Raw genomic sequence first — 13,374 nt, 5'->3', positions numbered from 1 at the left:
AAAAGTGTTTGAAGATACAATAAAATGTTTAAAAGTACAATAAAGTGTTTAAAAATAAAATTATAAAAGTCTTGTGCGTATCCCTTCGCGCTGGGATGCAGGGGTGCGTCAGCCGGCCAGCACAGCAACAGCACAGCGGCGCCGTGACATGTTTACACTTCAAAATGTTTAAAAAGTGTTTTTAAATACAATAAAAAGTTGAAAAAATAAAATTATAAAAGTCTTGTGCGGATGCCCTCGCGCTGGAGCGCGTCAGCATAGCAAGAGCAGAGCGAAGCAGTGAAACGTTTCCACTTAAGTTGAAAAATACAATAAAGTATAAAAAAATAAAATTATAAGTCTTGTGTAGATGCCCTTGCGCTGGGCCGCGGGGGTGCATCAGCCGGCCAGCAAGGCAAGAACAGAGGGAGTTGTGACACGTTTACACTTTCAAATATTTAAAGTGTTTAAAAATACAATAGTGTTTAAAAAGGGCCGTGGGGGTGTGTCAGCTGGCCAGCAGAGCAGGGCCGTGACACGTTTACACTTTTAAATGTTTAAAAAAGTGTTTAATACATAATAAACTATTTAAAACTACAATAAAGTGATGAAAAATAAATGGCTAAAAGTCTTGTGCGAATGCCCTCGCGCGGGGATGTGTCAGCCAGCCAGCACGCAAGAGCAGAGAGGAGCCTGACACATGTACACTTCATAAAAGTCTTGTCTGGATATTGTAACAATATAATTACTGATATTTATTTTCTCATTTGTTTAAATAATGTTTCTGAAAGTCAGTTTGACTTTAAAATGTAAAAGTGTTTAAAAATACCAAAAAAGTGTTTAAAAGTGCAATAAAGGTTCATCAAAGTCCAGTGTGGATATTGTGACAATATATTTTCTCTATATTGTGGATTTTAACCTATCGCAGGTGTCTTGGAACCAATTATCCGCGATAAACGAGGGATTACTGTATATATATATATATATATATTATATATATATATATATATATATATATATATGGGAAGGACTTTTGCTATTTTCATTTCATCAGAGAAAATCCCACATATGCAAAATCCACTTTTCAGCTTTTTTATACATTTTATTGTATATTTAGAGTCTCCAGGATTATATAAAAATTTAATCTAATCTCTCCAGGTGCTGCAGACATACCTTTATAATCCGTTTTCATCGATATTTTTGAATCCATTCAATTTCATCCGTTCTCTAATATGTTTTTTGAACAATTAGGTCACTGTCTTTGCAGCGAGACTGCCAGAAAAGGTAATGGGTGTGGCCAAACGGTTTTGCAAATCCACCATCTTTATTTCTCGCAATGCCAGAGTCTGTGAACAGCGGTAGCATCATTGTGATATGTTCATCTGAAGTCGTGGTTCTGCATGTTCGTCTTCTTCACTGTCCTCTCTCTCGGAGTCAGATTCTTGCTCGGTACGGTTGGATGACCAAGTCGTCTGCTATAGACATCTTTTAATCAATCAAAAAGGTTTGTGCGCCGCAAGATAACTGTACCTCTGCTAACAAACTACAAATATGTCCGACCAGCCCCCGCCATGCGGCCTGGAGGATGTGGGGTGTAAAGTATTAATTTGCATTTAAAGAAACCGCACCAAAACGTCTTATTCTCAGAGCAGGGGTAAAAGAGGGGCCTGCGTTGCTATAATGAGGAATTCAGACAAAAGCATTGCTGTTCAACTTTATATAGACCACAACTGATGATTAAAATGTAAAAAGGAAGGATTTATAAGCATGATATGTGTACTTTAAAAGATAATTTGCATATGTGTGTGAGCAGTGGAATTATTACTTTTGCAACAGCTTTTCAGTTTCACATCTAAATCATTTGCATCTATAGATATTTTCCTTGTGCACCTAGTTAGGGTTAAACTAATCTCAGGTTCAGTGGCCGGTCTCAGTCCGAAAGTACTACTTTATTTTTGAGAGTGCAAACGGCATTAAGTGACTCCAATAAAGGTGTGGCATAAGAATGTGCTTGGCAAGCTCCTTTCACGTCGTAAGAAAGAACTTATTGAAGTTTTCAGCTATTATCTTTTTTCTATTGTTATTTTGAATGGGGAGGTTGAGATTTTTTCTTCCTTGGTCTTTTATCGTGTTACGTTCCAAAGGTTTTGTACTGCACTTTTTTTTCTAATACCGTCTCATCATATTTTTTCTTTTCTACTCTTAAGACTGTTGTCTTTGTTTCTATAGCTGTTTATATATTGTTAAGGATGTTTCAGTACTATCCTTTTTTTTGTAAGCGTTTATCAAGGTCTTGCTAAGTGATGGTTTCATCTCTTTATCTGAGTTTTTGTCAAATGATTTGATTAACGGACAATGTTTATCATAAAGCTCTAGCAATATTTTCAGAAAACATTCATATGCCATGTTGACATCTGCTTCAATATACACATCATTCCATCGCTGCTTTTGCAATTCCTGTTCTTTGAGTGTCTTTTCATTTCTTCGTCTTTTGAAGATAACTTCCCTTGTTTTTTTGTCCCAGTTGTTTTCACATAAACATCATAAAAGAGAAGACTGGCAGATGGTCAATATTTGACTTAAGATACCACGAGTTATTTTGCTATACATTGCTTTTTTGTAAATATTATCTGTTAGAGTGGCATGGTGTGCAGTGATTCTGCTCAGTCTGGTGATCAGCGAGCAAAGTCCAAATGTATACATTATATTTATAAAGTCTTCGGTTGCAGTATTTTGATTAGATCTTCCATCCATCCATCTTCATCCGCTTATCCGGGGTCGGGTCTCAGGGGCAGCAGCTTTAGGAGGGATGCCCAGACTTGCCTCTCCCCTGCCACTTCATCCAGCTCATCCCGGGGGATCCCAAGGCGTTCCCAGGCCAGCCAAGAGGCATAGTCTCTCCAGCGTGTCCTTGCGCTTGGCCATCCGGTACCTGTCAGCTGCCTCCAAAGGCCAAAACGGCCCGATGGGGTTCCTTCAGGTTGACGGCATCCCCTACTGCCGGTGTCCACCAGCGGCTTCGGGGGTTGCCGCCACGACAGGCACCGACCACCTTACGGCCACAGTTCCAGTCAGCTGTCTCAACAATGGAGGCACGGAACATGGTCCACTCGGACTCAATGTTCCCCGCCTCCTCCGGGACGTGGGAAAAGCTCTGCAGGAGGTCGGAGTTGAAGCTCTTTCTGACAGGAGATTAGGCCAGACGTTCCCAGCAGACCCTCACAGTACGTTTGGGTTTGCCAGGTTGGACCAGCAGCTTCCCCCACCATCGGAGCCAACCCACCACCAGTTGATAACTCCGCCCCTCCCTTCATCCGAGTGTCCAAAACTGCGGCCTAGGGTGTCCTGGTGCCAAGTGCACAGATGGAAACCCTTATGCTTGAACATGGTGTTCGTTATGGACAATCCATGTTGAGCGCAGAAGTCCAGAAGTTCAGATCGGGGGGGCCGTTCCTCCCAATCACGACGTTCCAGGTTTCACTGTCATTGCCCACGTGAGCATTGAAGTCACCCAGTAGAACAATGGAGTCCCCAGAAGGAGCGCTCTCCAGCACTTCTTCTAAGGCAGTGTTTCCCAACCACTGTACTGCGGCACACTGGTGTGCCGTGAGGGATATTCGGCTGTGCCGTGGGAAATTGTCTAATAATAGTTACGGAGCACATTGTAAAAAGGATTGCCAAATCACTGGTCAGTTAGAGCAAGGCCTGGTCATCCACTTACTAATCGCGCATGCATGGCTAATCGGAGAATCTTGAGATTTCATGTTGTCGGTCTAATTGTTCTGCATTGGCACATATTTAGTTTGCTGTCGTGTGCATTTGATAACAGCGACGCTCTGATGACCGCGGTGCATTTGTTTACTGATGGAAATCCCAGCATGTAGTTCAACCGGAGAACCTGGATTTTACATTTTCACCAAAATAAAATACTCAGTCAAGTCGTAACACCTTGACTGTGATCACCACTCAGCTGCCATGCCAGAACAGCAGTGTCTTTAAACGTGACTTTGTTCTTATCGTCGCAATATTTATAGGGCTAGTCTAAAACAGTTAAAGTCAAGTTGATTATTTTGGATTTTAATCACAATCACTTTCAATACTTTATTCCTTACACTGTCTAAAACCTTTTTAAAAAATTCCCTTTTATTAAAAAAATACTATTTAAAAATCTAGTGTATTTATTTATTTGTATTCAATTATTCCACTTTCTCTATATATACATACATAGGAATAGGACTTTATTTATATAGCACGTTCACAACGTCTTTCATAATATAACACATTTTACTATAGAAGCTGGTGTAATGCCGAACAGATTTTTGTTGGTGGTGTGCTTCGAGATTTTTTTCCAATGAAAAGGTGTGCCATGGGTGAAAAAAGGTTGGGAAACACTGTTCTAAGAACTCCAAAAAGGGTGGGTACTCTGAACTGCCGTTTGGTGCCTAGACACAAACAACAGTCAAGACCCATCCCCCCCACCCGAAGGCAGAGGGAGGCTACCCTCTCGTTGACCGGGGTGAACAATAAGTATGCCCACACCTGCTCGACGCCTCTCACCGTGGGCAACTCCAGAGTGGAAGAGAGTGCAGCCCCTCTCAAGGACTTGTTACAGAACCCAAGCTGTGTGTGGAGACAAGTCCGACTATGTCTAGTTGGAACTTTTCTGCCTCGCACACCAGCTCGGGCTCCTTTCCTGCCAGAAAGGTGACATTCTGTGTCCCAAGAGCCAGCTTCTGTAGCTGGGTATCGGACCGCCAAGGTCGCCACCTTTGGCCGCCGCGCAGCTCTCTTTGCACTCGCCCCCTTTAGCCCCTCCCACAGGTGGTGAGCCCATGGGAAAGGGGACCCACGTTGCCTTTTCGGGCTGTACCCGGCCGGGCCCCATGGGTGAAGGCCCGGCTACCAGATACTTGACTTCGAGCCCCAACTCCAGCCCTGGCTCCAGAAGGGGGCCCCGGTGATCCGCGTCCGGGCAAGGGAAAACCAAGTCTATTTGTGTTACTCGTCATAAGGGGTGTGAGCCATCCTTTGTCTGGCCCCTCACCCAGGCCCCAGACAACGTATGGTTGGCGTTTGTGTAATGGCAAAGATTTTATTTTCATTCTTCATTTTATTTACTTTTACACTTTGTATTCAGTAAATTAATTGAGTCTTTGTTAAAATATTTTTTCTAAAATGTTTTTACTGTGGTAGTACTGATATATGTAAATTGATGTTTATCTCCACTTATATGTATTAGACTAACTTTTGCAATTTTCATTTTTGATGGGGAAAATACCACTTTTGAAGGACGGATTACAAATGTATGTAAAGGGTTGCAATATGTTCTAGAATTTTTTTTATTATGATCATATCAGCCGGCCCCCATAACCCTAGGCAAAAATATGTCAAGTGGCCCCCCTAACTAAACATTTCAATCGATGGAAGCAAGCATCGCATGTAATCCAATAACATCATACCAAGCAATACATCAAAGTGGACCTGAGAAAGGAAAGGTAAAAAATCAGAACAAAGACGAACACAAGAAACGTTTTGCAGGCGCTAAGGCGTTCACGACAAACAAGTGAAAAGAACACCTTCACACGCACATTCTGTAAGAAAGCAGGCCATAGCATACACGAGTGTCACAAATTCATAGCGGAAACAATTGAAGACTGTGTGAAACACATCAAGAGTGAAAGGCTATGCTTCGGTTGCTTGAAGCCTGGCCATCTATCTCAGAACTGTATTAAGCAAATGACCTGCGACACCTGCTCAAAGCGACACCCTACATGTTTACATGCAGATTGTTCCATGAAAGCAAGAACCACAGCAAGAACGTGAATCAAAGAAAGAGGATAAAGACGCAACTAAAGAAAGAAAGCCACAATCAACACCGCAATGGGATGACATTGCAGAATGTCACGGTCGGGTGGAGCATGGAGCAGGACGACCAAGTGCAGCTTGGACCAGGGTTTATTGAAGCAACTCAAAAGGCAAACTGACATGACTTAACAAACAATAACTTGACTGACTGACCGGGACATGAAACAAGAAGACAGCAGGACATGACGGCATCAAGACAGTACGACAACACCGAACGACAGCAACCAGTGATCCGACAGGGAGTGAGGGGCAGACAGGACTTATATACACGACAGGTAACGAAAGGCAGGTGGAAATAATCACACTGATCATGGGCACACAGGAGGGGAGGGGCGAGCACACAGACAGAAACCAAGACAACAGACACATAGTGGAGCAGTTGGGGATGAGACGTGACAGAACCCCCCCCACAAGGGACGGCTCCCGACGTCCCAAAAAAAACTAGGGGAACCGAACAGCACTCGGGCGGCGACTTGGGGAACCGAACCGCACACGGGCGGTGACTTGGGGAACCGAACCGCACTCGGGCGGCGACTTGGGGGACAGAACCGCACTCGGGCGGCGACTTGGGGGACAGAACCGCACTCGGGCGGCGACTTGGGAGACAGAACCGCACTCGGGCGGCAACTTGGGAGACAGAACCGCACTCGGGCGGCGACTTGGGGAACTGAACCGCACTCGGGCGGCGACTTAGGGACAGAACCGCACTCGGGCGGCGACTTGAGGGGACAGAACCGCACTCGGGTGGCGACTTGGGGAACCGAACCGCACTTGGGCGGCGACTTGGGGGACAGAACCGCACTCGGGCGGCGACTTGGGAGACAGAACCGCACTCTGACGGCGACTTGGGGAACCGAACCGCACTCGGGCGGCGACTTGGGGAACCGAACCGCGCTCGGGCGGCGACTTGGGGAACCGAACCGGACTCGGATGGTGACTCTGGAAGTCCGTACAGCAATTGGCGGCGGTTCTGGAAGTCTGTGCCGCGATCGGCGGCAACTCTGGAAGTCCGTACGGCAATTGGCGGCAACTCTGAAAGTCTGTACCGTGATTGGCGGCATTTCAGAAGGCGTGGCTGTGCGTAACGGCAGGAGCCATCACGCGCCGCAGCAGTGGGCGTGGAGCAAGGTGCAGCTGGCTCAAAGTCCGGCGACGACCACGGGTCCGGCGTTGCTGGCAAGAAGTCCGACGACGGCCGTGGGTCCAGTGACGCCGGGGTGAGGCCCGATGTTGGCCGCGAGTCTCATGGCGGCCGCGGGTCCGGCGTCGCTGGAGCGAAGTCTGGTGGCGGCCGCGGTTCCGGTGTCGCAGGAGCAAGATAGACGGCAGCTGTGGAGCCCATGGCGCTGGAACCTGCTCAGACGTGGATCGTGCGTCGCAGCGGGAGCTGGTGGTGGAGGGGGGGGTCCAAGCGCTGGTCTTTTGGTGGTCGGATCATTCTGTCACGGTCGGGGGTGGAGCATGGAGCAGGACGACCAAGTGCAGCTTGGACCAGGGTTTATTGGCGGAACTCAAAATACAGACTCGGTAAACTGACATGACTTAACAAAACAAAATGACTTCCCAACCAAAACATACTTGAAACCGACAGGAACCAAAAGGACATGAAGACGACACGACAGCAACCAACACGACAGCAACCAATGATCCGACAGGGAGTGAGGGGCAGACAGGACTTATATACATGACAGGTTAACGAGAGGCAGGTGGGAATAATCACACTGATCATGGACACACAGGAGGGGAGGGGCGAGCACACAGACAGAAACCAAGACAACAGACACATAGTGGAGCAGTTGGGGACGAGACGTGACACAGAAGCTACGGCCCACAGCCACAGAGTCGTTCAAGATGGCAATAGCACCCAGACTTTAGCAATCATCCCAGTCTGTGTCAAAGCCCACTGACTCTGCCAACGAAGTGCTTGTCTATGCTCTTTTAGACTCGCAAAGTGACTCTTCCTTTATCTTAGAGGAAGTAGCAGATACCTTAGATGCCAATACAGAACAAGTCAAATTTAAATAATCTACAATGGCATCAAAGAAGAAGATTGTTCACTGTAAAAGAATCAGAGACCTGCAAGTGAGAGGGATATTCTCCATGGACAAAATCACAGTTCCAACCAGATACACGCGCGTGAGTTCATCCCTGCAAATAAGAAACACATTCCTACCTCTGAGACTGCCAAGGCATGGCCTCATCTGGAGCATATTGCAGAGAACATTGCTCCACCAATGGATTGTCAGATCGGTCTATTAATCAGCTACAATTGCCCGCAAGCACTCATGCCAAGAGAGGTTGTGTGTGGAGAAAGAACCAGCCATTCGCTCAGAAGGCTGACTTCGGCTGGAGCATAGTGAGCTATGGTAGTCCCGGTGAGCATGAAGATGACGTTATAGGAGTGAGTCACCGTTGCAGTGACACCTGAGCCCAAACCAGCAGTCAAGCTCAAAGGTGAAGTTCACTTTGTCTGCAACACTCGGATCAAAGAAGTCATTACGCCAGTAGATGTTCTGAAGGTATTGCAGTCTGACTTCTGCGAAAGAGTTAGAGAAGAGACACCTGTATCCTAAGAGGATCTCCACTTCTTACCAAGCTACAAGAAGGAATGAAACACAAACAAGACAGTCAGTTTTAAATGCCCCTACCTTTCAAACAAGGTCGACCAAATCTTCCTAACAATAAGTTATGTGCTGTGCAGCGTCTGAAGGGTCTAGAGAAAAGGCTCAGGAGAGATCAGAAGTACTGCCCAGACTATCCAAACTTCATGCAAGACATCATCACTCGTGGAGATGCAGAGAGGGTTCCAGCAGAAGAACTGTAAAACGAGCCAGCATGGTATATCCCCCACCACGGGGTCTATCACCCTCAAAAAGCTGCTAAAATACACGTGGTTTTCTATTGTTCGGCAAAGTTCCAGAACACAGCCTTGAACGACCACCTTCTCACTGGGTCAGAACTCACAAAAACCTTGGTGGGAATCCTTTGTAGATTTCGCAAGGGCCCAGTCACTATCGTGTGTGACGTGGAACGAATGTTTCATCAATTTCATGTAAGACCTGAAGATCAAGGTTACCTGAGGTTCTTATGGTGGGAGAACGGAGATCTAGAGTCACCACCATCAGTCTTTCGTATGCAAGTCCACTTGTTTGGCGCAGCTTCCTCCCCTGGCTGTGCCAATTTTGGTGTTAAACATCTAGCCACAGAAGGTCAAGAGGAATTTAGCCATGATGCAGTTAAATTCACCCAGCGAAACTTTTATGTAGATGACGGGTTAGTGAGCGTCACATCTGATGCTGAGGCAGTTAAGCTCGTCAAGGAGGCTAGGCAGTTATTTAGTACAGGCAAGAAGAAAAGAAAAAAAAAGGGGGAGGATAGAAGTGATAAAAAGGTTAATGACATAGTCAAAACACTTGTCATTGAGAGGGAAATCCCATAGCTGTGATTTGGTGGGAGTTTAACTGCCAAATCATATTTGTCATTTAATTTGTTTGATTTATTATTATTATTATTGTATGAATGTTTTATGTTCAGAGTTTCTTTTACTAATTGTGATTTGCACCTGGGACAGTACTGAGTTGCTTGATTTTGTTAGGATAGCATATTTGCGTTCCAGGGCTCGGTGCAAATTTGGACTCATTCCCTTTTTCGGTGTTGTGCAGCCATGGAGGGACGAAATTGTTGCTTGCCATATTGGTTATGCTAAGTTTGTGTGTGTGTGTTGTACATTTCTTTTATTGCTTTTGTGAGTGTATGTTTTATATGATTCTGTCTGTTTGTAGTTTGACGGAGACGAATAAATAAACGTCTGCTGTGGCAAACTATGGTGTGGTTTATCCGGAGGGAGTGATACTATTACCAAATAGTGTTTTGTTCAAGATGTCCGTCGTTGAGAAGGAAAAGAAAGATGTAGAGTAACAGTTGGTTCTTTATTTGCAAGATCTTGGGTTGTTTAATGGCGATCAATGCACAAGGCACTTCAGCAGATGAAACAACGTCATACTCCAGATCAGAAGGTTTTATACTGTCCACTAGCAGGAACTAAGAAGAGAAGGGGAGGGAAGGAAAAACATGACCTTATAAGGTAGACATCTGTTCTGTTATCACCTGAATGTCCCATCATCTACTGAATGTTTTGTGTCTATGTGTCATGGAGTTAGTGAGCTGTGCCTTATGTGTACTGGAAAGTTACAAAGCTCTGTGTGCAGTGTCTGTGAAGAAAAGAGGAAGTGGTACTCTTCATGGTCTTATAGACTGGCACAGTTCTGTATTTCTTTTCATTTTCAGGAAGTGTTGGCAATGTGAATATTAGGGAGGACCCACATTGTCTCAAAAGTGATAAAACCATTTCAAACCATTTGCAGTTCACATAACGGATTGTGCCTTTATAATGGAAAACGTAAGTTATTTTTTGATTGTTCTATCAATTACAGTCTTATGTGTTTCAGCTAGCGTCATTCAGCCCAGAATACATGGTATGTAGTAAGCAAAAGTGAGATTCCATTAATTTACCAAATTACTTTACAGTCTACAGCGCATGTTCACGCCTGAAGGTTCGGCGTGATGCAAATTGAGAAACATTGTTAGTTTTGTTTTTATCTTGTTTTCACACCTCCCACGTACATGCCAGTCTTTTACATCCTGTTGGTTATATTGGACTTGACTGATTGCCATTAGTTCTGCTTTGTTTAAGTCAACTTTTATTATATAGCCCTCAATCACAGAAACGTCTCAAAGGGCTTCACATGCCCACAGTTGACAAATATTTACACCATTAAAACCTTTAATAAATGTTTGACTACCTGAATTGGAAATGGTGAGGAGAAAAAAACAGATATTGTTCCTATATTAGTTACTTTTTATGAAAGAAAGCATTTATTTAAAAAATGTAATTGAAACTACACAGCATGATCTCATGCAAGTATTAAAAAAGTGATCTGGCCACATAAAAGGAAGAAAAGGAATCGAAGACACATCAATTAACTTTAGTATTAATGTTAGGTTTTGAGTGCTCATTGTCATTTTGTTTTGTAAACAAATCAAAAACTCATCTTGAAACAAGTGATTCCAGTCAACTGTGTCAAAGTAATTTATTTCTGCTCGAATTTGTTGAGCAAGCAACTGTCAACGTGCATCTCATGTGGGTTCATTTTGAGGAAGCCGATTTTGCAAAAAAGGAAGTCAAGTACTGTACGGAAATATCTTAAAGCCAGCAGACAAAACAACCTTTCGCAAATGCTCCTTAAAAATTGACTTAAAAAAGGAATTATTAAACAGATATAACTCACATTCCTTACTGCCTGAACGAAGCGCTCAAAGTGCTTGAACAAAGTACACCTAAATCTTGATTTTACCCGACTTTCTGTGTTAGGCGGTTTAGTGATGGACCCCAATTAATTTTTTATTTGTCGCATTTTCAGGGAGTATTTTAAATGGACGATATAAGGAATGTATACGAAGCAACATTACTAGCATGTAAACCTTAGCATTTAGCCCCCTTAGCGGAAGCACCTCATCCACACAGTCACTCACAAGTCACAGAGCGTGGCCGGACACGGTTGTAGAATAAGTAGGGGAGGGGGTGAGCGAGGGAAATCGAGAGAGAGAGAGAGAGAGAGAAAGAGAGAGAGAGAGAGAGAGAGAGAGAGAGAGAGAGAGAGAGAGAGAGAGAGAGAAATAGTCTGTCGGTTTCTAACTTTCACCAATAGAGGGTACTAATCACAGTGAAACGACTTCTACAGATTCAACCCGTATCCAAACATATAAGGCAATGCAGGCTGTCTATTCTCCCGAAAAAACTTGAAGCATCACATTTTTCTAATGACCCTAAGCAGCTACGAGCTGAGGACATTACAGCCACAGCTCCACAAATCTTTCCTCCATATCGTGGCCCATCAGAGAACAACTGTCCGTTCTTTTTTTTTTTTTTATGCCATTTTGTTTGTCTATTTGTGTACGATATGTTCGATCTCGCGCCATAAATAGGAGCGCACTGTATTGCCATTGGTCAATGTCCAAGAACCACTCGAAGCACCACGTAGGTTGTCACACTATGTGGCTTCTTCTGTGTTTTTATGGACATGCCAGACTTTCATCGGCATGGTCGTGAACTATCTTTGACGCCAGCCGTCCAATTGTGGATTATGTCACACTACACAGATTGTGACACATCAAGACAACTCAAAATCGGCCACAACACACTACATTTGTCTGCGACACGTCTGTCAGCTCATTATCGGGCTACGTTCGTGTAGTTTGACGTCGGCATTAATGTGTTTTAAATGTTGTGGGGATATGTGCCCAAACGAAACGTGCTACAAGTACAGCAGGCAGGTTCTGCTTGACATCGGCAGAAGTGGGTTTTGCGGCGTTCTGGACTTTGAAGCGTCGACATTAAAGGCGCTCGGACTGCTACGTCCTGAAACGTTGCCGACCTCACCCGCTATTCCTCCCCCGGTTGGGAGCCGTCGGAAACGGTGTGCGAGGCGGCAGAAGAGGGGCAAGCGCGGAGGCGTCCGGGCCAGGCTGGCGGCCAACCCAGCGCGACCGGCGGTGCCCTCCATTCTTCTGGCGAATATTCGATCGCTGGACAACAAAATGGATTACGTTCGCCTGCTGAGGTCTACGAACCGGACGGTGCGGAACTGCTGTGTGCTCGTGTTCACCGAGACCTGGTTGAGTGACAACATTCCGGACTCTGCAGTGCACCTGGAGCGGCTAGCGTGCTATCGGGCGGACCGTGCCATTGTACGAGGGGGAAAGTCGCGTGGAGGTGGAATATGCGTCTACATCCGAGAAGAATGGTGCCGTGACTCTATGGTGGTATGTAAGCACTGCTCGCCGCTTGTGGAGGTTGTGATCATTAAGTGCCGTCCTTTTTATCTGCCGAGGGAATTTACCGCGATTCTGCTAGTCGCGGTATACATCCCGCCTTCCAACATCGAAGGAAACAGGATCGCGGCGCTTGGTGAACTGTACCAGGCTGTCAGTGAACAGCAAACAGCGCACCCTGACGGTTTCACCATCTTCGCTGGAGACTTCAATCATGCCAACCTGAAGTCTGTTTTCCCGAGGCTTCACCAGCATGTTCCTTTTCCGACACGTGGCGACAGCTTCCTGGACCTAGTCTGCTCGGCGCAAAAGGGAGCTTTCAAAGCCACCCCCCTCCCCCATCTGGGGCTTTCTGACCATCTCACCGTTTTGCTTTTGCCCGCATACAGACAATTGGTAAAGGTATCCAGGCCGGTTCGGAGGCAGGTTCGAGTGTGGCCTGAGGGTGCCTCCGATGCACTTCGTGACTGCTTCGACACCACTGACTGGGACTTGTTTAAGCAGGCAGCCACCTACAACGATTGGACGGACATAGAGGAGTATACTGACTCTGTTACCTCTTACATCACGAAGTGCATCGATGATGTGACTTGCTCGGAATCCGTCGTCACTCGCGCGAACTGGAAGCCGTGGCTGACGGGGGCTGTCCTCAGACTGTTGAGGGCCAGAGACAAGGCTTTCAGAGCGGGGGATGAGGCT

The 13,374-nt window shown here is 45.6% G+C and overlaps 1 protein-coding gene across 7 annotated transcripts in view; it reads left to right on the top strand.

The window, feature by feature from the left end:
• Positions 1–13,374, top strand: part of plekho2 (pleckstrin homology domain containing, family O member 2) — a 214,348-nt gene that overhangs the window by 6,742 nt on the left and 194,232 nt on the right. The window contains exon 1 of one of the 7 annotated variants that reach the window (XM_068650330.1): positions 6,475–10,243. The exons of the other annotated variants lie outside the window; for them this stretch is intronic. Coding sequence (XP_068506431.1) covers positions 10,235–10,243 — 9 coding nt within the window. The 5' untranslated portion in view covers positions 6,475–10,234. Of the gene's footprint in view, positions 1–6,474; positions 10,244–13,374 lie in introns of those variants that run through there. 7 annotated transcript variants of the gene reach the window in all.

The sequence above is a fragment of the Syngnathus scovelli genome, chromosome 4 (assembly GCF_024217435.2).
Source record: "Syngnathus scovelli strain Florida chromosome 4, RoL_Ssco_1.2, whole genome shotgun sequence".
Classification (NCBI taxonomy): domain Eukaryota; kingdom Metazoa; phylum Chordata; class Actinopteri; order Syngnathiformes; family Syngnathidae; genus Syngnathus; species Syngnathus scovelli.
The sequence above is the reverse complement of the archived record's forward strand: the minus strand, read 5'-3'. Positions and strand labels throughout refer to the sequence as shown.